The sequence below is a fragment of the Amblyomma americanum genome, chromosome 10, assembly GCF_052857255.1.
Source record: "Amblyomma americanum isolate KBUSLIRL-KWMA chromosome 10, ASM5285725v1, whole genome shotgun sequence".
NCBI lineage: Eukaryota > Metazoa > Arthropoda > Arachnida > Ixodida > Ixodidae > Amblyomma > Amblyomma americanum.
In genome coordinates, this window is record NC_135506.1 from 112,247,715 (window position 1) to 112,270,683 (window position 22,969).

A 22,969-nucleotide genomic window follows, 5' to 3' on the forward strand; every position below is an offset into this window, starting at 1 on the left:
AACATTTTTTCGAGCAAGATGCGGCTGTTAACGTGGTTTAGTGTTGCGCTATATATGATCACTGAATGCCTAAAATGCATTTTCGGCGAGGTATTCCGCGAGGAACTGAAAAGGTCATCCGACGATGACCTTTTCAGTTCCTCGCGGAATACCTCGCCCTATTGCATGCGTTATCCGTAGACTACGTTTAAACGTGGCATTCACGCGCAAATACTTGCACTTAATAGGACAAGCGGACTCCCCGGAATGTACCACATGTGGCATGCTAGAGACTATAGAACATGTTTTAGTGGCGTGTCCGGCGTATGCACGTGAAAGACTCATACTCGCATCTGCTCTGAAGCCTATGGACACATCGCTCCTCTCTGAGGATTTGATCCTCGGCGCTTGGCCAGATAGTTTTAGAACTGTAAAGGCAACGCGAGCGCTCTCACGCTTTTTGAGCGACACGGACCTTGTCTCGCGTTTGTGATGTCAGAAAGTGTGCCTTTTTTTTTTCATCTGCCTCCTCCCATCATCATCGTCCCCCATCGTGACCTTCTTTTCTCTCCTCTTCCCGTCCCCCAGAGCAGAGTAGCAGGCCAGATATTTATTTTTCAGGCCAACCTCTCTGCCTTTTCCTATCAATAAACCCTCTCTCTCTCTCTTGATGCATGCTCGCATATGGCTTTGAAATGGCTTTGAAGAAAGAAAAGAAAGAAGCGTAATTTCTCCGGCAGCCTTGCCTGAAGAGCCTCGGGCCGCAAAAATTTCAACCGCCGATGACCACGGAAGGTAAGCTCTCTGTACGAACAAGCATTTATTGTGGATGGCTTGTGCTATGCTCTTCGGAAAAGCAAAAAAGGGTCTGGCGCACACCGATGCTTAATCAAGTGAGTTTATAAATCGTGACTTGTTCGACGCCTGTCACATTAGGACGGTATGACCGGGAGGTTTTTCGCGCAGGCGCCAGTTATATTTAATGGCAGTCTAGATGTGCATCAAACGTTTCAGAAACAAACAGTCAGTGACTGCCCTGTTTTCTTTCTGGGTATTTGTGACGGAAAACAGCTGTTTCTGTCGTACACAGGAAAGCGGGGTTCTCGCATGATGTTTGCGGTTGACTACGATTGGCTGACTGTATGCAGTGAACACCCGCCGCGGTGGCTCAGTGGTAAGGCGCTCGGCAACTGATCCGGAGCTCCCGGGTTCGAACCCGACAGCGGCGGTTGCGTTTTTATGGAGGCAAAACGCTAAGGCGCCAGTGTGCTGTGCGATGTCAGTGCACGTTAAAGATCCCAGGTGGTCGAAATTATTCCGGAGCCCTCCACAACGGCACCTCTCTCTTCCTTTCTTCTTTCACTCCCTCCTTTATCCCCTCCCTTACGGCGCGGTTCGGGTGTCCATTTCCTTTCTCCAAAAACCAATAAAAAGTACAGTGAACGGTAGGGAATGCGGTAAAACGGACGCTTTATTGCGTGCAGTCTAAACAGTTATGGCGCCCAGAATCTCGCAGCGAGCGGCCACCAACTACTGCTTATCTGCTTGTTAAACGCGTCATTTTCATCATAATTGTGTATAGAAACTGCTTCGCAAAAACTGGACATTGCTGAGGGGGAGCCTGGCAGGGAAGGATTCAGTTTATCTAAATCGCCGCACTTGTTCATATCCTATTTTAGGTTGGAGCGATTTAAATCAGAATCCACAGAAACTTCCTTCTATTGGCTCTTTGGTGTACAGAGGCCGTGAGCGTGACTCAAGCTGACTTTCTTGCTGAAGCGCCGCTTCAACCCAGGTCATCTCAATGTAAATCTGAATAATCTCAATCGGTCTTTATCATCATCCGAGGTAGCAGGCTGCCCTGTCGCGGCGAGCTACCATGCTGCCTGTGGTGATTTCTTGCACTGCTGTGCAATGTGGATGCCCTCGGAGAGCAAGTCCTAGCTTTCCAGAAAACGCCTTTTCTCGACAGGTATCGCGCAGATTCCTGCGACTCCTCCGATGGTAGGAGACTGCGAGCTGTGGGAAGTCTGAGGGTCTCCCAACCCTTCGATGGCTTATGTTAAAAGGGTGGAAATTTGGGTGAGTTGGTAAGGAACGAGACTGTGGTGGCACCACAAGACAGACAGGCAAAAAAGAAAGGACAGGGCACAGTGGTAGCCGTAAACTGAGCAAATTTTATTAGATGTATTATTATATACGAATAGCTTTGCTTGCTCAGTACAGGCCATGGTGCAAGAACATACAAGCGAAAGTACTAGTAATAAATACAGCACCGCGAATCAAAAGCAATCGCAAGAGCAAGGTGTTCTTTTTTTTTAAGATAGTCAAACTCGGCGGGCAGCAGCAACAATGGTGGCTTACCGCACACTTATAAGCGAACCTTGTTATTCCTAAGGCTTTCATAATCTCCCGGGCTGCCTTGTCTCTGTGCTTGCAAAGAACGCGAGTTTCAAGATATAGTGATGTGCCCTTCTGGCTGTTTACATACTCTTTCAACTTATGCCCGGACCACAGTCAGGTTACCTTTCCAGTTCTCTGATGTAAACATTGCGACAACACCCGGTCTGTGCCGTATAATTAAGCCCGGAAGTTAAACGAATAAGATGAACCACCCCGCAACAATAAACCACATAGGGAGCGGAATGATTCCTTCTCTCCCTCAATCTCTCAAATCTTTCAATGGCAGCACAGACTCTCCTAGATTGTTTATTGCTGGAAACACCATATCGATGTCATAGTAATAAGCAACCTTCTGAAGACAGTGGTACACCACGAATGTAACGCCTTTACTGTGCATTGCGCATCTAATATGCATGGCTCAGTTGATAGTGACCACTTGGTCCAATCCTCTTTTCGTCTGCGTGCCCGTCTTGCGGTGCCAAAAATCTGTCTATGTGGAAAAGTTGCCCCTTCTCTATAAACAGGGCCAAAAACTAAAAGACTTGCGGGACAGACATATCGTAATCATTATGTGCAGTGTAATTGGCGACTTGATCAAAGTGGTTCGCGAACTTGCACTGTGGCATGTGCCGGAATTGTTGAGTCGCAAATTGTATAGGATGCGCTTGCCAGGCTGGATATCAGTAGCACTTTCTGAAAAGTCCGACGTAGCGCATGCCGATAAATACATGTGAAAGGCTATTGGGAATGCATATAGCGCGACAGAAAAGACGAGAGGCAGCAGATGGCGTTAAAGGTCCCTTTCCGATAGTCCCACGGAATGCCCGGTAGACTTAACGTCTGTGGGGAGTGCACAGGAGATGATAACGAAAAGAAAAGCTGTTACTTCAGGGGCCGAACTGGGCGTTAAATTATGAACGGTATTATTGTTTACATTATTCTTGACTTAGCGCAGATGCCGGTTCAGTGTTCTCCCAAAGCAAATTATTCGATTCGAGGCCTACTTGGCTTTTCGAATACTTTAAGCTGCCATGGCCCGGACTCCGTGACTGACGGACCGGCGCCTTGGTGGACTAGCATTTGAATTTCTCACGTGAAATGTTTTAAAAACAGCCTCAAGTTCGTTCTGACTAAAGAGCGCGATTTGTCATTGATATTTCCATCGGAAGTTAGTCATGGTTTAACAGATGAGGACATTGCCGACATCCGTTTGCAACTTGGAGGGAAGTTGCTCGGAATGACATCTCTATGAGCTTTGTAAAAGAAGCAGCACGTTTTTTGAGATCTTCGTACCACGTGCCTAGTCCGGGCAAAACGAAGAACGCTAAACAACAACAGAAAGAATAATAAAAAAATGTTCCGCTTCCCACACAGTATCTGTAGCCAGATTAAGTTGTTTCAGTACAACTGAATTCTTCACTTCATCATGCGATTAGGACAAATATTAGCCGGCATTTTTAATGGCGGAGGCAAGTCTGTTTGTGCACTACATCTTTGAAACCTACACCAACGCGCCCGCTCCCCTTAGGGCAGTAAAGTACAGCTTTGGCCATAACACTTCAGGACACAAAAATTTACTTTTGAGCTGCACAGTCTCTTACAGCATCGTTGAACCTTCAGCGCGCTTTGTACACAATTTTGTGCATAAGAAACACCTAGCTTTTCCTGAAAGAATTACTGAACCTAGCCGTGAAATCTTTCTTCAGATGAATTTAGGAGCCTTCATGTCACAAATACGATTATTTTCTTGAACATAACGAACGCGGTGAGTAATCGTTCGTGAAACAATGAGCAGGGCAGCACATCGTGCGCCATTTTATGATAACGGATGCCTAGGGAACGTACGCCTGGCGGCATCAACCCAGCAGAGGTAGGAAACGCACTGTTGTTGCACAGTCTATAGCCATCTCAGGGGCAAGACCAGCAGAACGATTCAGCACTCGGTTTATCGCACGGCTTGTTCTCAAGCAATGCCGCCAAGTCGCTACAAATACTTTGTACTTTGTCGAAAAGGCAGAACTAGAACTTCGCTGAAGCGCGCAGTGCGAGAAGCTGGCTTAAAGGCTTATAATAATAATAATAATTGGTTTTTCTGGGGAAAGGAAATGGCTCGGTATCTGTCTCATATATCATTGGACACCTGAACCGCGCCATAAGGGAAGGGGGAAAGGAGGGAGTGAAAGAAGAAAGGAAGAAAGAGGTGCCGTAGTGGAGGGCTCCGGGATAATTTCGACCACCTGGGGATCTTTAACGTGCACTGACATCGCACAGCACACGGGCGCCTTAGCGTTTTTCCTCCATAAAAACGCAGCCGCCGCGGTCGGGTTCGTACCCGGGAACTCCGGATCAGTAGCCGAGCGCTCTAACCACTGAGCCACCGCGGCGGGTAAAGGCTTATCTCCAGAAATAATTTTTTTAGGAAAAACAGATGCTGTAATGTTTGCTGTAAGCGCTTGACTGTTCGTTTTTCTGTGTGAAGAAGGTGCAGTTTTAAGTTGATGATTAGCCCCTAATTAATAGCAGCGGTTGCGCCAGTTTTTTCAATAAAATCGAAAGTAGCAGCTGCTGGATTGTGACAAGCCGCGCTTCGCACTCTATGTAACAATGCAGCTGTTGAAACTTTCACAGGAGCTAAAACCACATAATGCAAGGCATTCAAACGTGAGATATAAAATAAATTTCCTGGATTCATGAACAATGCTCTCTTCACTGAAAAAAAAATATGAAAAAAATTGTGAGATTTATAAAACAGACATTTAGGACATGATTAAATTTAGCTAACCCGGCAGATTTCCCAACGTCTTAGAAGGATAAAACTACGGGAAAGTACGCAGGCGCCAACAGGAGAAAAAGTGCAGAAGTTAATAAACTCTGTATCACCTGCAAATGCGGCATTACGGCCAGGTAAGGTTAAGGCTACTTTGCCATTTAAGTTAACTTCCGCATGAATTTATGTTTAAGAAGGCCTGGTGAATTTCTTTCAGCTCTTTTTTTACTTCTCTTTGACAAGCGTGTTATAAACGACATTTTCCGCAATTGTGTTTTGCACTAATGTTGTTTTGAAAACAGAAATAAAACTTATACACGCTCTTTGCACAGCGTAGCACAGGTGATAGGTGCGGAACTAAGTGGTTAAAGGTTTTTGTCATTACAAAACCCTCAAGGGCCCTTGGGTGAGGGCTTTACATGAGGAGTTGCGTTCAAAAAGGTGCCTTGAACAATTTAATGAGGTCAAAATTTTGTTTAGAACCACTGGCTGCGGAAGTGATATTCAAAAGCAGTGCGAAACTACAATACGAATAGAGGCGATTCTAGTAAAGGGCCAGAACTAGTCATTAACTGATATTTTTCGTTCAAGAAAGCACAATGTGTAGCGAAAGCCAGTTGTCCGTTTCTATAAACCACTGCCGATCGCGGTTAATACTGGTAGTTTGGTAGAACGCAGGCACTTCCCCCATGGCACGGAACGTTCCGAAGGCGGCACTGATGATCGCCGCAACCGGTGACCCTTGCTATAGTTGCTCCGTATGCGTTCCAATTGTGTAGCGACAAGCGCAGCCGTGGCGGACGTTTGCAGGCAGCGCAGTGACAATTTTTCCTTCTCTTTCTCTTTCAGGAGCCCGCAGCCCAGCGACTGCGTCGGGCGACACGACAGGTAAGAAGAAACGTTTATCCGTTGACAGATATCGAATAATTTCTTTATGGCTGCCAAATTTGCGGTGAGACGCAACTGCCTTGTACGGTTTCGGGAACAGAGCACCTTCTGCACCGAATATGCCGGAGCTGTTATGATTTATGATGATGATGAATTTTTATGGCGCAAGGGCATCTGTGGCCCATGAGCGACATGGTACAATGCGTTTTCGTGTTCTCAAGGTGGGTCAAGGACCCACTGCCCAAGCAGTAGTTCATCCTCACGAAGCCCAGCATCAAGCCAAGGGATGGGTTGCAGCTGCTGTGTCGCCGGGGGGTACCCCTCGTTGCTGCGGATCGAACGCCGCACCTTCCGCATCAAGGCGGATACTCAAGCCACTAGGCTGCTGCTGCGGTCTATTATTATTTATGATCGCCCACTTACTCACGTACAGAAAGAGTACGCGCTGTTTGAAGTGTGACTCAGTACCGTTGGAACTGTGATACAGAGAGCAAGCCTAAATAATACACAGTGGAGGACGTAGCCATGCTGCTTGCCTGAGCTCAGTAAACGAATTTTTAAAGCTAGGCTTACCAGCTTCGCGCATGAAAAAGTGAAAGCTATTATAGCTTTGGTTAAGTCACATAGCCACCCTCAGGCTGAGCATTCCTCCGGCCCTGGCCATGACTTCTGCGTCATGACCCTCGTCATGGTCTCTCCTTCCTGTACGCTAAATTTGGAGAGGGGGATTTTTCCGTTCACTTTTACCACATAGTACGGTTGGTAGGTCTTGACCATTGAATTGAAATACATTAAATGATATTCTATTCAATTAAGGTAAATTAATCTATTTCCGTAAGTGATTAGGATATTGCGGCTGCGGCTACAGATCCAACGGCAGAATGAAGGGCTCTACTGCTAAACCTAAACTGTAACAGCTTCGCTGTAAAAAAAAGGCGTTCTCTTTATATAACGAAAATATGGTCTAGTTGGTTTTGCATATACATTGTAGCGCAACACAGCAAAGACGACAGACAGAAGACGGGACGAGCGCTAAGAACCAAAACCAAGACGACATAGTTCTTATATTTAAGTACACGCGCTATTACCAAGGTTGTCTTCTGCTTCAATATCTTTTTGAGGGCACATCTCGCTGGGATGTATCAAATGCCGCTAAGTGGATTAGTGCCACTTGAGGGCAGTGCTACATAGCGGGGTGAAATTACTGAGCTTTGCCTATGAACTTAATGTAGAGGCTAAAGGTTGTTTGTGGGGCATCTTTCTGGCTTTCTGCGTGCTAAAAGACTTCGTTTCGCACAGTGCCTGAAGAAAGGTGCTTTTCTAAGGCTGAAGAAAAAAAAAACTCTACGCCCGCATCGGACACCGGAATGAAAATGTACGGAAGTTTGCAACCGACAAATATTATTAGCCCCAGAAGAGAAAAGAAAACGAGTCAAGACACCGCTGAGACCTACAGATGGCGACACACGCGCACGTCTTTACGAATGCCTATTTGTTGCTATCGCAAGTCCACTGTACGAAAGCAATTTTATGTGACTGACATATGGTTCAAGCCATGCTCTCGTCTGAGAAGATATGCGGTAGTATCACAAATTTCTTAAGCTACCTACACCCTGCCGTGTTTCGCTGGATGCGGAGAAAACTTCCCCTCGGATGTGAGTGCAGCCTTACTAGCTTGTGATTCCCGCTAGCGTCTACAGCCCTGCAATTGTTTAGTTATATCTGAGTCCTTTTCGCTGGTCATGAAGCCTCTGAGAAAGTCTGATATGAGCACTGAAGCCACCGATACATTCGCAGCGGAAAGGCTAGAGACGAAGCGGCGTCGACAATGCAGGGCAAAAGCTACTGCTATAAATGAGTCACTACTATGGCTATTTCTTACGCTTTTATCGTGGCCAGCTGCATTAAAAAAATTATTTTGCTTTGTAGAAAGACGAATAAAGGAGACGACGGCCAACTTAAACCATTCATAGAAGCTTTGTATAACTTTGTGCATTTCCGAACTACAGTGGCCACTACTTGGAGCGATTTTCCTCTTTAAACAGTGTTTCTAAGGAAGAATATGGTTTGCAGAACTTGACTGAACCGCCGGAAAAAATGTAAAATTTTGCCACAGAATTTTGAAGTCCTCCACCACATCAGCAATCTCACCGCAGCACATCACTACTGTTCAGAGTAGAGCGTTGGCAGAAGATTAGAGGCAATAGCGTTTATGTACAATCACAAATAATTGTTTGCCATACTTACTGAATTCTAACGCGCACCTTTTTTTCCGGAAAAAATCGTCTAAATGTTAAATTCGCGTTAGAATCAAGTACAAAAATTAAACTGAACAAGAAATGATTTATTATTATCATAGGCAGCATAAAAAGGTGGCTCTGCATTTCTGGCGAATTGATGGCACCGATATTTTTTACCTAGCCTACCGCAGTTGTGAATACCGATAGGCCTCGCGAGTGTACCGCCATCAATGTGCCGACTTGGACTTAGGTCAGCATGGAAGTGTCGGTTGCGAAGACACGCCGGTTCACTACTACGCCCGGTAAAAAAAAAATAAACAGGCGAGTTTTTGCGCGACATGCCGTAATGCAATTCCTATGAAGCTTCAAACATTCCTGTGTGCTGCCGCTTCAATGCGCACTTTCGTTTTTTCTCTCAGCAGCATCCACAGGACTTTCGACAGGAGTTTCGGCTGTAACCGGTAAGTACTGAGGCGTTAAAAGCAGTAGCTGCATGCGGGACATTTCCGCTGTCGCCCTAGTACGCCGTAGCAGGAACTTCATCGTACAGCTGCAGACTATACAGCATGTCATTCAGGTGGTCTGCAGTCCACACAGACTGCCACTCATAAAAGAGCATTTCATTCGATTAGTTAACTGTTATGTGTTTGATAGACATGCTGGTTATGGTGGATTATGGTTCGATTGCCTGAAATGCTCTGCGTCGCAGATATTCGCTTTTGGGTGACAGTTATTGGGGCACTGATAATAATTTTTCTGTTAATGGTACCTTATGTTATTTCTTCGAATTAAACACGCCCATTTCCGGCGATAAGCGCAACAATGCTTCGCAGTTATTTAATGTGCATGCAACACTGCGAGCTATTTATAATTCACGTAATCGCCGATGCGGCAAATAAAAAAAAAATAAAAATGATGTTTGGGGAGAGAAATAACCATGCAAATAATTATCCCACCATCGCTAGATGCATGACATGCACCGTGAAGGGAGGTTTGAAGGAGTGGTTGAAAGACGTTCAAAAGAAGGGCCCCTGTAGGAGAGAGTTCCGGATTAAAAGTAGATTACCTGCGAACCTGCGAACTCCACAGCGCAGGGCCGTTTTTTGCATCTCGAAACAAAGGACCTCAATAAATGGAATAGAATACTACAGAGCGGGTTACTCTTTTCAAGAGGTCGCAAGAAGCGCTTTAGCTCTTTATTGAATTGATTATTGATATAAAATTACCGCGAGCCAATTCATTGGTCAAAGCTCGAGTAGAGACAGAGAGGAAGTTTAGCTCTGGTTAAACCTGGAGTGACGCGACAGCTACAGCTGGCCGAGTGGAACTCGCTCAGTCAAAGCCAGTCTTTCGCCGCTCCGTTTCGCTGGGCGTTCCTTCTTCATCTTCGTACCACTTGACACGGCGCATGCGCACAGCTTTTTGTTGCAGCTGCTGCGCACCACTTCACCAACCCACGTGACCAACGGCGCCGCCACGGAGCTCAAGTGGTTCCACGCTGAAGGGACGAAGAGGTGTAGCTATCGCTACAAAAAATGGTTAGGAGAATTAAATCAGAGAAAAAAAAAGGTAGCACTTATACATTTGGTTGCCTATGCGCCACGACCTTGAACATTTGGAAAAAGCAAGCGACTCTGTAGCACACGTAGATACGGACAAGTCGGGTATGATCGAAACGCGATCTTCCGCTTTCTGACAGTTGGCACAGCACTTGTTCTGTTTTCTGCTTGCAGCCTGTTCACTGCAAAAGAAGTCGTAGTATGCTCCCATCTTTTGACAAGTGACTTTCATGGTATTTTCTGCTCTTTCGTTTCACGCCATCAGCGGAAGAGAAGTAAGTATTATATTGATCAGCATGAAGCAGGTTTCCTCAAAACAGACCATTAAACAGTGGCGCTACTGTGCATGAAGCCATTAAACAACGTGAAGAAAATCTTGGCGCAATAACGTAGCAATGTACAAGCTGCCAGTGGCATCACAATCATGCTTTCTTACTTATTTCAATGCGTGTTATCAGAAAGCTTGCAAACTGCTTTCCTCTGCGTTGCCTGTGGCCATTTACCGGTGGCGCTTCAGGACGAACTTGAGGGAGGCAGCATGGAGTGCGTGTAATATATGCCGTACAGTGAGAACCGCTTTAAGAGACTACACAGTTATGTAAAACATTAGTTATTAAATTGTGGCGTTTAACGTCCCGAAGCGACAAGTGGGCTACGAGTGATGCCGTAGTCGAGGGCTCCGGTGGAATGTAGACAACCTGGCGTTCTGTGATGTGCACTTACCACGAGGGCTTTTCTCTATTTTTCCTCCATCGAAGTGCGACCGCGGCGTCCGGGATCAAACCTCACAGTTATCTAAGAACTCAGACTGGTTGGCCGAGTTGGTTCCGCCTCCCCTCTTTCCGAGGAGGACACTGTGGGGGTGCCACAGGATTAGAATTAGTACAGACATAGCACTGACCTCCGTCACTAGAATTTTTGTTTACTCCATAGCATCACTGCCTCTTTCAGCTAAATTGGGCAATTAGTTAAAACAACGTTTGTGCGCGACACGCGTGCAGAGTGCAGGCGTTGATATTTTATTTCACACCCTGAATCAGGCAATTAGAAACGATCAGTAAGCTCAGTTAAGGAGTAATTACCGCATTAGCATTCACTTGATCGTAGTCATAGGGCTGAGAAGCTTCGAGGTTTAACAATTCCCTTACTGCCGCTAAGCAATTTGTAATTGGATTTCTTCTCGGCGCTGCTCCTGTTTGAAGAACCGAAAGATGGCTTTGACGTCAAAGGTGGAAAGCTGCAGCGTAATTGCTGTTACTCAGTTTTAATTCACTGTAACGCTTAAGCCCGGTTTCCAGAAAAGCCTGAATGACAACCAACGACATATCAGTCAATATATTGCACTTTTTTTCATGACTCACGTGATCTATACTACCTTTCACGCTACATTCGTCGTTCGGTTGTTATGATGGACACATAACATGAGAGAAGAAATTATATCAAATTATTAAGCGGTTGTAAGTGAACACCACGTGGTGACACATACGTATACTGTCTTATGCCTCATTACGAATAAGGAAACATTCAACTGAGCCGGCCGAGCGTGTCATCAGAGAGTTCCCGCACGCAAGTGAGCATTCGAAAAAAGAAATTCGCCGGCATTACTGATTGAACCTAGGCGCACTGTGTACCAGGCCGGCGCGGAACGCATATGCCACGAAGGGACGTTGGTTCAAAGGCGTTAGAAGGGCATGAAGTGAAGGCGTTGTGGTGTGTACGACGGTAACGTGCGTTGGGGAAATGTACAGATGTTAGACAATGATGACTTGCAAAAAAATAAGTTGTTGACGCCCCCCGATGTCCATGTGATCAATGCCACGTGACAACAATGACTTGCAAAAAGTTGCCGACGTAATAAAGGGTCACGTGAGAACAATGGCTTGAAAAACAAGTTGCTGACGTTCAAACAGAACTTCTGTCGCATTTTTACAATGGAACAGACTGCAGTGCTCTACAATTTTTATTACCCTCGCAATCGCAGGCAAACGCCTGACAAGAGGCGCTACTTGTACGCGCTCATCATCCTCATACTACTGCTGTTGCTTCTGTTCCTGTGCGGACTGTACATCGCCATTAGGTCCTGTAAGCACAAATCTCACTCAAGAGGATCTTAAGACTGCGCATTGACAGTGATGACGAAGAAGGGTATTCAAGCGGAAGTTCATAAAGCATTCAGGAGTTTCACCTTCCTGTTTTTCTACCTGGTGGTGAACAAAAGGAGAGGAAACCTTTAGCATGCAAAGCAATTCTGTCTCCCTTACCCACCGTCGCTATTTAAGAACCGTACGAAATAGCCTTGTGAAAATAAGCAACTGCAAAGAGGCGCATGCGGCACCTCCGCCGACGTGCATTCGTAACGATCACTTCAATACACCCCAAACATTTCGTAACTATCACTTCAGCGCGTCTTACACAATTCGTAACTGTCACTTCAGTACGCCCTAAACAACTGGTAGATTCCACTAAAGTACACCCTGCACAAGGTGAGGTGTTTTAAGTAAGGGCGGAGTCTGGCGTGCACAAGAAGCTAAGTGCTCAGTTGTGCGCAAATATGTAAACAGAAACTCCTGGCACAGCCTTCCTCTAACCGTGATGTGTAAATATAAGTGGGAATAGGTGCACCGGAATGTTGCCCAAGAGCAGCGAAAATCAACGTGTAATAAGAAGGTTGAGTTGAAGTGACAGATTTTTAGGCTAAGTAACGCGGTGCGCCTAAGCAGAATTTTGTGTTTACCTTGAGGCCTTCTTACTCACTGGGAAAGATATTTTACGGGATAGTGTATAGAGCTCGTTTCGACGAAAAGCTGTCGCCATGACAGAGGATTGACAGGAAGGTCTCGAAAACGTGACGAAAATATTCCCTGAAGTTTAAAAATGCGAAAATAAATTCGCCGGCATTGGGGCTCGAACGCAGGTCCTCTGCATAACCACGCGGGCACGCAATGCGTATGCCGCAAAGAATGTTTCTTTTTTTCTTTATTGTCTGTTTCCAGACACCAAACATAATTCGAATGGCAAAACTGGGGGTAGCGTGCTTTGTTGAAAAGAAATTAGGAGGACCCTTAAGCTTCGCCTTAAGAGTAGACGAGATTGCGCCTTTTCTTTCTTTTTTAGTTTACTGCAACATCAGTACACACATATGATGACCCTTTCTGGCATGCAAATGGTTGTTGGTCCAAGCGTATTTCAGGGGCGACAAGTGAATGCGTTGTGGCGTGTATGGCAGTAAAGTTTGTTAGGAGCTACCGCAGTGGCGCAGTGGTTATGGCGTTCGGCTGCTGGCTCGACAGACGCGGATTCGGTCCCGGCCGCGGCGGTCGAATTTCGATGGTTGCGAAATTATAGGGGCCCGTGTACTGTGCGATGTCAGTGCACGTTAAATTTAGAACCCCATGTGGTCAAAATTTCCAGAGCCCTTCACTACGGGGTCCCTCATAGACTCAGTCTCTTTGGGACGTTAAACCCCAATAAAACAAAAAAAATAAAACACAGTGTGTTGGGGATGTGTACGATGTTGCAGTAATTAAAAAAATAAAAAAAGAAAGAAAAGGCTTTGCCACGTCTACTCTTAAGGCGCAGCTTAAGCGTCCTAATAACTTATTTCCAATAAACAACGCCAATTCTTGCCGTTCGAACCATGTTTGATGTCGGTTTGGCGTCCGGTTCTACAGAAACGTTATTGATGGACACAAGCCTGAGTGAGTTCATAAGGAACGGGTGTTTCAAGTGAAACTCTTGTGGCGCGTCGCAGCGTCGGCTGGGCAGCAAGAAAAACGAAAGGCGGACACCAGCGCGCCTGTGTACATAAAGAGCCGCAAGCCGGTGACCGAAGCGACCAGGACGTCGCCGGCGACGACCACCAGTGCGTAAAAGAATGCTCTCATCAGCGCTCTTTGCTAACCGAGAACGCTCGCTTGGGCGCCCATCGTTCCTTGCACAGATATGCCGCTGATCGGGGGATGCACAAGAATGCGAGAGTCGAGTAAGCTACCCGTGGGCTCCCATTACTGCAATGCAATCAGTAAAAAGCCTCTCGCATTGCTCATCTTTCGCGTGTCCCCACTGATCGCTTGACACCACCTCCTGTATGAATACACCATTTAACCCCCCTCCGGAGCAAATGACCAAGGCAGCGGTCAGAACTCTGACGTAGCGTAGGGTGGTAGGATTCTTTCTATCCGGGCAAGCCGTGGCTGGACACTCAGTCTGGAAGAGTTTAATGCAGGAACTTTTTCGAGTGAGGCTAGCCTAGCACTGCTGTTCGTGGAGCTAGAGGGAATTAATGGGGATGCCACAGGACATATAGGGATTACGAGAAATGAGTCATATACGATAGCAAACTCGTGGAACGTATTCTGCTATCACGACTGACAAAGAAGCGATGACTCAGTAAGATGCCTGATCAACAAGGTTAAAGCTGGAAGCATGGACCAACTTCTAAGCATTACTGGGAAGGTCTCAGGTTATATGAATATGTGGAATCTGCAGCGTGTAAATAAGAACGCAGCACTCTTTACAGATGGGCGACAATTCCAAGGTGGGCATGAAGCAGGCAGGGGGGCACTATGGCTTATGTTCTAGGAATAGCAGGGGGGCAATGATTAGTCGAGTTCGCAACACCAAATAGCTTCTAATCATGAGTTACTCCTTCCATATACAAGGGGAGAGCAGACCGCAGCGGTGGCCGAGTGGTTGAGCATCCGCCTCGCATGCGGGAGGTGCGGGGTTCGATCCCCAGTGCCGCCGTGTACCTACCGGTGATACAATGGGTACAAGCTTTCCCCTGGTCTGGTGCTCGGCTAGTAAAAGGTGAAATGCTTTGAAAATGGGTCTTTGACTCCACCTTGAGTAATCGAAAAATACCTTGTGCCATGGCGCTCTTTGGCCATAGACGCCCTTGCGCCATAAAAATCCATAATCATCATCAACAAGGGGAGTGCAATTGAAGTTGGAATAGCTCGAATTGCGAGCTATTACCTCTAACGTAAGAAGTATGCTCCATATTGTGCGTCCTTTCCGGCATCGTAATGAATGTAGATGTGGTTGTAGTGTTGCGTGGTTCATACGAAGGAGCCGACAAGTTTCCAGGGGCGAAGCGACGTTTATTTCCACATGTTCGTCGCTGCGTGGCTGGTCGAGAAAAGCCCAGCGCTGGTTGCGGCGCACGCCTTTTATTTGTTTTGCGTGCCTGCGCATTACGACTGCGGTGATAAGCCGGACACCAGATCCCTCCCCTTTTATACTGGCTAATTTAACAAGCTAAACTCCAGCTTGATATCTGTCCGGTGGTCGAACGTCTCTAGTCGGGTAGCGTCTTGCACCCACCGTCTGAACCTCTTGCGAAACGGCAGGGTCGCTGGTGGTAGGAGCGGAGGATGTCACTGCGTCGACGCTTGGTGGAGACGCCAGGAACTTTTATCCCTCCTGGTCAGATGCCTTGCGGTCCGGATCTGTGGTCCGCGCGAGCATCTGGCCCTTGTGGAGACGCCAGGTGAAACTGCCTCTGGTTGTGGTAGCACGAACGGTAAAAGACAAAGGGCCGGACTGCCCCACAACAATACCAGGAAGCCAGTTTGGACTGCCCCGATAAGTGCCAGCCATCACTTGGTCACCGACTGCTTTGTCACGGTCACGACGTGGGCGAGCCACGGATTCCTTGAACTGATTACATGCAACCCTTCCTCCCACCGCTGGCTTGACAACATCGAGTCGATTTCGCAGCCGTCGTCCTTGTAATAAATGTGCTGGTGACTCACTTGTCGCATGGGGAGAGTTGCGATAGGTAAGCAAAAACTTGTGAAGCCTCGGATGTAATGTGTCCTCTCCGCTTGACTTAGGAAGAGCGTTTTTAAGTGTCTGAATAAAACGCTCTGCAAGCCCGTTTGAGCTGGGATGATACGGTGTTGTAAGCACGTGACGACAGCCCAATTCTTTTACAAAAAGCATGAACTCATCGGAACTGAACTGCGGGCCGTCATCAGTGACAATGGTTTCTGGGAACCCAAACCGCGCAAACAGCTCTCTCAATTTGTAAACTGTAGCATCCGATCTAGTCGAGCGCATAAGAAACTTCCTGCCACTTGGAGTGCGCGTCCACGACTACAAGGAACATTGCGTGCAAAAAGAGGCCAGCGAAATCTATACGTACGCGCTGCCATGGTGCTGTCGGCTAAGACCAAGGATGCAGGGGCGCTTTGCACGGCTCGCAACGTTGTTCTTGAGAACTTACGCAGGCCTTGACATTACGCTCGAGGTCCGCCTCGATGGACGGCCCCCACACGTAGCTGTGCGCCAGTTGCTTGCTGCGCACGATGCCTGGGTGCCCTTCGTGGAGTTCGTCCAGCAGCAAGTTGCGCAACTTTGCCGGCACGATCACTGGCATCCCGAACATGATGCAGCCTTGGTGAACTGTGAGCTCGTCGCGTCTTTAAAAAAAAAGGCTTCAAATCTTTTTCAGTCACAGACGCCGGCCACCCCACATTTATCAAATCTATCACTGTACAAAGCAAGAGGTCCCGAGCTGTTGTTCGAGAAATGTCCTTGCTTGAAACTGGCATTGATTTCAACCGCAATGAATAAAAAGTTTCCTCTCTTTCCTGGGTTTCGCCTTTCACCACTGGTAGTGGCAGGCGCGAACAGAAATCGGCTTCAGCATTCTCGCTTGATTTTGCGAAGATAAGCGAATACCGTAAGCTGACAATGTGACAGCCCAGCGATGCAAACGCGCTGCTGAGATAGTCAAAATGCCGGTTGTTGGCCCCAAGATTGTCTGAAGCGGTTTATGGTCGGTGACAAAGGGGAACGAACGACCGTAAACGTAGAAATGAAACTTCTTAACACCAAATATTATCACAAGGGCCTCTTTCTCAAGCTGGATGTATTTTTTTTCGACATCGGTCAAGATACGCGATGCGATAGCGATTGGCGCTGTGCTGCCATAATCTAATTCATAAGAACCGCGCCTGAACTATAGTGCGATGCGTCGCATGATAGCTGCAAAGGATTGCACGGGTCGTAGTGCGCAAAAATCGGCGGAGAGTCTAGTAAGCTTTTTATCTTGGTGAAAGCCGCCTGGCAACACTCATCCCAGCACCACGGGGCCTTTTTACGTAGCAACCTGAAAAATGGGTGCACCAGCATTGCTAGGTTAGGAAGAAACTTTCCGTAGAAATTGACGACTCCCAGGAACGACTGAAGCTGCTGCCTGTCTTTAGGGGATGGTGTATTTAGGAGTGCGTCAACCTTCTCCGTCGTTGCCGAGATGCCTTGTGGGCCGATTCTGTGTCCGAGGTAGCGAAGCTCCTGTTGAAAAAACGAACACTTCTCTTTCTTTACCTGAACGCCTCTTTGAAGAAATTTTAACACAGCTTCCAGATTGGTGAAATGCTCTGTCATTTTTACCAGTCACCAGAATGTTGTCTAGGTAGCAGCAAACCCCGTGTAAGCCCTTCGGCATGGTCTCAATTATTCTTTGGAAAATCCCAGGTGCGGGCTAAATTCCAAACGAGAGTCGATTAAGAGGAAACAATCCTTTCTGCGTATTCAACGTGAGGTATTGTTTTTGACGACTCAGACATGACCACTTGCTGATAGGCCCGGTTGAGATCAATCTTCGAGAAAAGCTTACCTTCCGACAAGGTTGTGAACAGGTCGTCTACCTTTGGTAATGGGTAGCGGTCGACACCAAGGCACGGGTTAACGATCGTTTTCTAGTCGCCGCAAATCCGTATGCTACCATCTTGCTTGATTACGGGTACCGCAGGCGTAGCGTATTCTGACGTCGTAACCGGCGATATAATTCCCAGTTGTTCCATTTTAGCCAATTCAGCGTCGAAAGCTTCTTGCAGCGGGAACGGAACATTCCTGGCCTTTAGGAATCTCGGCTTCATATCAGGTTCAAGATGAAGTTCGGCGCGCTCTTCCTGTTATGGTGCCTAGCTCGTCCTTGGAAAGGTGTTGGTACTTCGCCAGCAATGCGTCAAGCCTCTTTTTTACACTGACACGAGCAGAGGTGTCTGCCCTTGTATTGTTGTTCAGGTTCTAGATTTTCGCGCTCTCCAGCCGGACGGCGTGGAGCCACATCCGGCCCAGTAGAGGTGGTCCCTTGTGGTCTACGACGTAGAGTGGAAGAGCTGCAGAAAGGTCGCCGTGCTGCACGTTGACCGAAGAGACCCCCTGGGGTCGTACCATTGCTCCTCTGTAGGTACGAAGTTGAACTGTAGTAGGCTCCAGTACGGCAGAAGGAAAGAGTTGACGGAACTGCGTCTTTGACATGACGGAAACAGCCGCACCCGTGCCTAGCTCTATGTTCACCAAGACGCCGTAGATGGTCATCTGTACGGTGACAGGGTCGCTTGGAGCTGCCGACACGCCGTTTAGACTGAGGGTCGAAGCTTTCCGCAACACAACCGCCAGCATCTTCACTTTCCTTTTCATCTGCTTTTTCTTAGAAAAAGTCTTACCACTGCTTCGGCAGGCTCTCTGGGTACGACCTTTTTTGTTGCAACTGAAATAGGTTGCGTCCAAGCGTGGGCATGCTTCACTCCTGTGTTTTGGCGAGCCACAGCGAAAACAGCTTTTGCATGTTTTATGCGCCTCAGCTTGCACATTGTGCACATCGCCGACTGCGGCGCCGGTGCCGCGTGCCTCAGCAGCTCTCTTTTCAGCCGCTTCCATTGCAAGAGCCCGCTCCATCGCTTTCTGGAACGTAAGCTTGCTATCTTCCGTGAAAAGCACTCGCTGAATATCTCCTCGTAGCAAGCCGCACACGAAGCGGTCCCGAAGGGACTCTTCAAGGGCGCTTCCAAACTCGCACGTTTGCGACAGTTTACGAAGCTCGGCTACGTAACTAGATAAGGACTCGCTTTCTCGTTGACACCTCCGGTGAAACTTGGCCCGTTCTCCAATGACGGACGGCTTCGGGGACAGGTGGTCGCTCGAAACTTTCTTGAGGTCTTCGAAACTCTTCGTAGATGGCAGTTCTGGAGCAGTTAATGACTGCAACAATCCGTAGGTCTTCAGACCGATAATGCTCAAAAAGGCGTGTACCTTGTAGTCGTCGGGTACTCCGTTGACAATAAGGAACGACGTAAGCCGCTCTTCGTAACGAAGCCCAATCGCTGGCGGACTCGTCGAAGGGTTCCAGCTGGCCCAGTCGCCAAGCAAAGTGCGTCACTGCTGCCTCGGCCTCAGTCATGACGACAGTCACAGGCTCCGCGCACGGCAAGAAGACAGTTTTCTTCACGGAGTGAATTTCGGAAGCACTTGCATTCCAAACTGAAGAACGACGTCTTCAAATCCCATCCTCGTCGCCAGTTGTAGTGTTGCGTGGTTCATGCGAAGGAGCAGACAAGTTTCCAGGGAAGAAACGACGTTTATTCCCACATGCTCGTTGGTGCGTGGCTGGTCGAGATAAGCCCAGCGCTGGTTGCGGCGCACGCCTTTTATTCGTTTTTGCGCGCCTGCGCATTACGACTGCGGTGATAAGCCGGGCACCACTGTGGTAGAAAAGGTTTGACGTAGCGACAGTAGTGTTTTAAGGTCTCGAGTAAGCCTTTATTTGAACAGGGCACGTAAGAAACTAGTGAGGATGAACCACGTTATGAGTTAGGGGTAAATTGCTGTATAAGAAGAAAGGTAGAGGAGTTAAATACGTCGCGTAAGAACAGATATCGCGGTTAAGTGCGGGCGAATACGCACGAGTACTGAACGATGGCATAGAACGTAAGGCTAGTGGGAAGTTGTGCTTTATATAATACTGCTCTGCCATGTAATGCAGGCCTTTTTTCTTCTTAGTGTCCCTTCCTGCTGTGCGCTCTATTACATGATAAGCTGTGAACGATATTCTGACATATATAATTACGCAGTGTGCAGTTGCACTCTACGGGGTACGAAAGCTGAACAAGACACCCGGAAGCTTTTTCAGGAGACGAAAGATCTTGTTTATAACTACCAACGAATGAAACCTTCAACCCCGTAGATAAAATTAAACTGGCACAAGTATAAATCATAATCAATAAGCGTAAGCATGAACGAAAAAAGGAAGTATAATCCGAGAGGATTAAGTTTGCTCTTTACAAAGGGTAACGAGAAAGTTAGGCATGAAAAAAAAAATAAGAGTAATGCACTAAGAGACAAACATTGCAATGTTACTACAAATATAGATACGACAGTCAAATGTAGACGATGAATTGTACACACAGGTTTCTACAGTCGCTCAAATAACTATGATGCCAGTGGCAAGAGGTATTGTGCTGATGATGTCAATATCGCACTGGTACCTATAAAGAAACAGAGCCTTGCAATAAATTCTAAACGAAAAAATTGGCGGTGGTTTAGCTCTTGTTAAACCTGGAGTGACGCGATAGCTGCATCTGGCAGAGTGGAACTTGGTGACGTGACCAACCACGTCACGAACCACGTGATCAGCCACTGCGCCGCACCGCCGGCAGCTGCTCCGCATTACGTGACCAACCACGTGACCGCGTGGCGGCGCAGCCACAGGGTGGCAGCGCCGCCACGCCGAAGGCACGGAATGCTATCGTAATGTAGCTGTCGCTACAAAAATGACAGGTGAGGAGCACGTAACCAACAATGTGTTGAGCGAAGGTGGGGACATTGGGCTAAAAAAAATTAGGCAGTAGTTTAGCTCTGGTTAAGCCTTGATATACAAGCGAAAAGCTTGTAACGACGAGTCTTGGGATTTTCCTGTTCTAGCTCTCTTGTTTCCTCTTCCTCACTCGCTTGGCTGCTCCTGGCTGAAGATGCGGCCAAGACACGCTTTTCGGCTTCTTTCCGATGTAGTTTAGCAAGGCGCATTTCCCGTTGTTCAGGCGTTTCGGCTGCACGTTTAGCTTTGGCTCTATCATTTTTTCGCTGTTGTGCAGCCAACTCTCAAACGAGTACTTCTTGATCGGCCGAATTTAGTTTTTCAGCTTTTCTGCGTAGTCTAGCAGCAGCCGCACTCTCCTTCCCTTCCATGCTGAGTGCGCACGCCTGTTCTCTTGCAAGCGCATTATATTGTCTCCTTGCGCATGCACATGACGCACATGTGCAGTAGCGCGTGGCTTCGCCGAAAGCGCACGGCAGCGGTGAGGAGCGACCACCTGCGCGGCGCGTGACATCACTCGTTTTCGCGCATGCGCATAACTCACCAGTTCGGCTCACGCGAAGCTCGGATCTGACCCGCGTAGTGAAGCTTTTGGCTTCAAAACTTTCTACCTTGTATACGCAATGCGTGAATATGTGGAACGTACCGGAATGATATTGATCCTCTTTATAATGGTCCTTGAGGCTGACGGAGTGGATTCCTAAAGAAAGCAAGCGTAGCCGGGTAGAAGGGGGAGGCTGTCTGGGAAGTTCTCGTGGAAAGAGTGGGCGCAGCTGGCAGAGGACAGAGCTGATTGGAGGCTTCTGGGAGAGGCCTTTGTCCAGCAGTGGATGCAGTTAGGCTCCTAGTAATTACGATGGAAAAGCCTTGTACGATCAAGAAAACATTGTTTCAGAAGCGCGCTCATATCCCATCAGTAACGTAATGGGAAGGAAAAATAAGACGGTAATTCGCCACATACATTTTCAGTGCAAAACTTGTGGCATCATTTGCCTACGAGAAACAACGGTAGTGAATGGTGAGAAGGAATTGAAGTCCGAAAGTTCCAAAGGTACTTCTAAGTATCCTCGGGTACACGCCCTAAAAAAACATATTCTGCTGGATTTACTCCGTGGCGAAGTCCTTGCGTGTTACTAATGAAGCTAGTTATATTCCTAAAGTTCGAAATTTTTAGCCCGGTGATCATGTCATTTTTTTAGATAAATGAATTTTGTTATTCATTCAAAAACGCAAAAGTTATCAATCCGCTTTTTTTAACGGGTGAAACTTTTAAGGCACAGTTTAATGAAGCGAGTTGTCCTCTGATTCACATTTGACCCTTTTAAGGTGCAAAACTTTCGATGCTACGATTTCACTTTTGGACCTCCTCTCCTCGATATAGAGCGCATTTACCCCAGCGATCCTCAAACATTTGGACCACTGCGTGGAAAATATTTGTCCATGCTCAGCAAAACTACGCTTGTACGTACTGTATCTGCTGTTTACCGGATGTAAATCCTGTTCCAGCAAATTGTCAGTTCAGTTTCTGTAAGCGCCTGCAGTTAGTAGTAGCCATTTCCGGTGGGACAGTGCGCATTGACTTCAGAGATTCTAAGTACATTTTCAAGCGGCAGGTATTGCTACGGAAGACTTGCGGCTGGATGCATGGTCATGATGAAAATGTCATCCTTGCATGAACATTCCACGGCGTTTATGGTTTGCAGCCTTAACTTTGTAGTTATTCCGAATAGTGGGATTGTATTATTATGTCGGCGTCTTGTAAGTGATCTACTAAGAAAACATTCTTCGCTTCCCGAATAAACTAGCAACATTCCTGATAGCTCTCGCTCGCAGCGTGACCTTTGTATTTTTTAGGATTGAAGAACCACAGTTTAGAAGCGGTCGAACTAACACCATTACTCCTTTGTTTCGATGGGTGGCATGAAGTCTGGCAGCCCTTGTCGCGTGCCTGCTTTGATGGGTGCTTAACAGACTCACCTATGCAGCGAAACGGCCAACTTCGACGGGCTACGGGTACATGGTATGCACCTTCGGACGCGGAGGCCACACGGCGGAAATGCTTCCCATCAAGCAGGAGATCTGCGACATCATCGTGTTCACGCATGTCGTCGTCAGCGATGGCACCATCGTCTCCAAGGCCGGAGAGGTGTCGTACGAGATCTTCCTCAAGGTACGGCTGTTTACTGGCACTAAGAGAAGCACCAAATGGATGTCAACCGCGGGCGAAGAGCGAGAAAGGTTCCATAACGACACATTTCTCTATTTTTCTAAAATTTATGTCCCTACGTTGTAAAATAAGCTGCATATGACACAACAGATTTTTCAGCGAGCTCTTCTCGAGGGTTGTCATTTAAGAGTAATCTACGCAGATCTACTACCGCACTGCTCACCGAATTTTTTTCGTGTTGGACAAATGGACAAGCGATTCCATCTGCATTCATGTAGTTTTCTCTATTGCCGTATGTATGGTCCATATGACATCCACTACAGCAGTGCCACTACCTAACAAGTGCGACTGTTTCCA

At 47.3% G+C, this 22,969-nt stretch overlaps 1 protein-coding gene and 1 long non-coding RNA gene across 3 annotated transcripts in view; both read left to right on the forward strand.

The window, feature by feature from the left end:
- Positions 1-688: 688 nt before the first annotated feature.
- Positions 689-8,738, forward strand: LOC144107046 (uncharacterized). Of its 2 annotated transcripts, none has more exons than XR_013309197.1 (3): positions 689-774; positions 5,999-6,037; positions 8,697-8,738. It is a non-coding gene; the product is annotated as an uncharacterized LOC144107046 (long non-coding RNA). The 2 variants fall into 2 exon arrangements; XR_013309198.1 differs by having other exon boundaries at positions 8,700-8,738.
- A 3,085-nt stretch (positions 8,739-11,823) lies between these two features.
- Positions 11,824-22,969, forward strand: part of LOC144108635 (uncharacterized) — a 30,070-nt gene continuing 18,924 nt past the window's right edge. Inside the window, exons 1-3 of the mRNA XM_077641822.1 lie at positions 11,824-11,918; positions 13,588-13,698; positions 22,431-22,615. Coding sequence (XP_077497948.1) covers positions 22,463-22,615 — 153 coding nt within the window. The 5' untranslated portion in view covers positions 11,824-11,918; positions 13,588-13,698; positions 22,431-22,462. The remainder of the gene's footprint in view (positions 11,919-13,587; positions 13,699-22,430; positions 22,616-22,969) is intronic.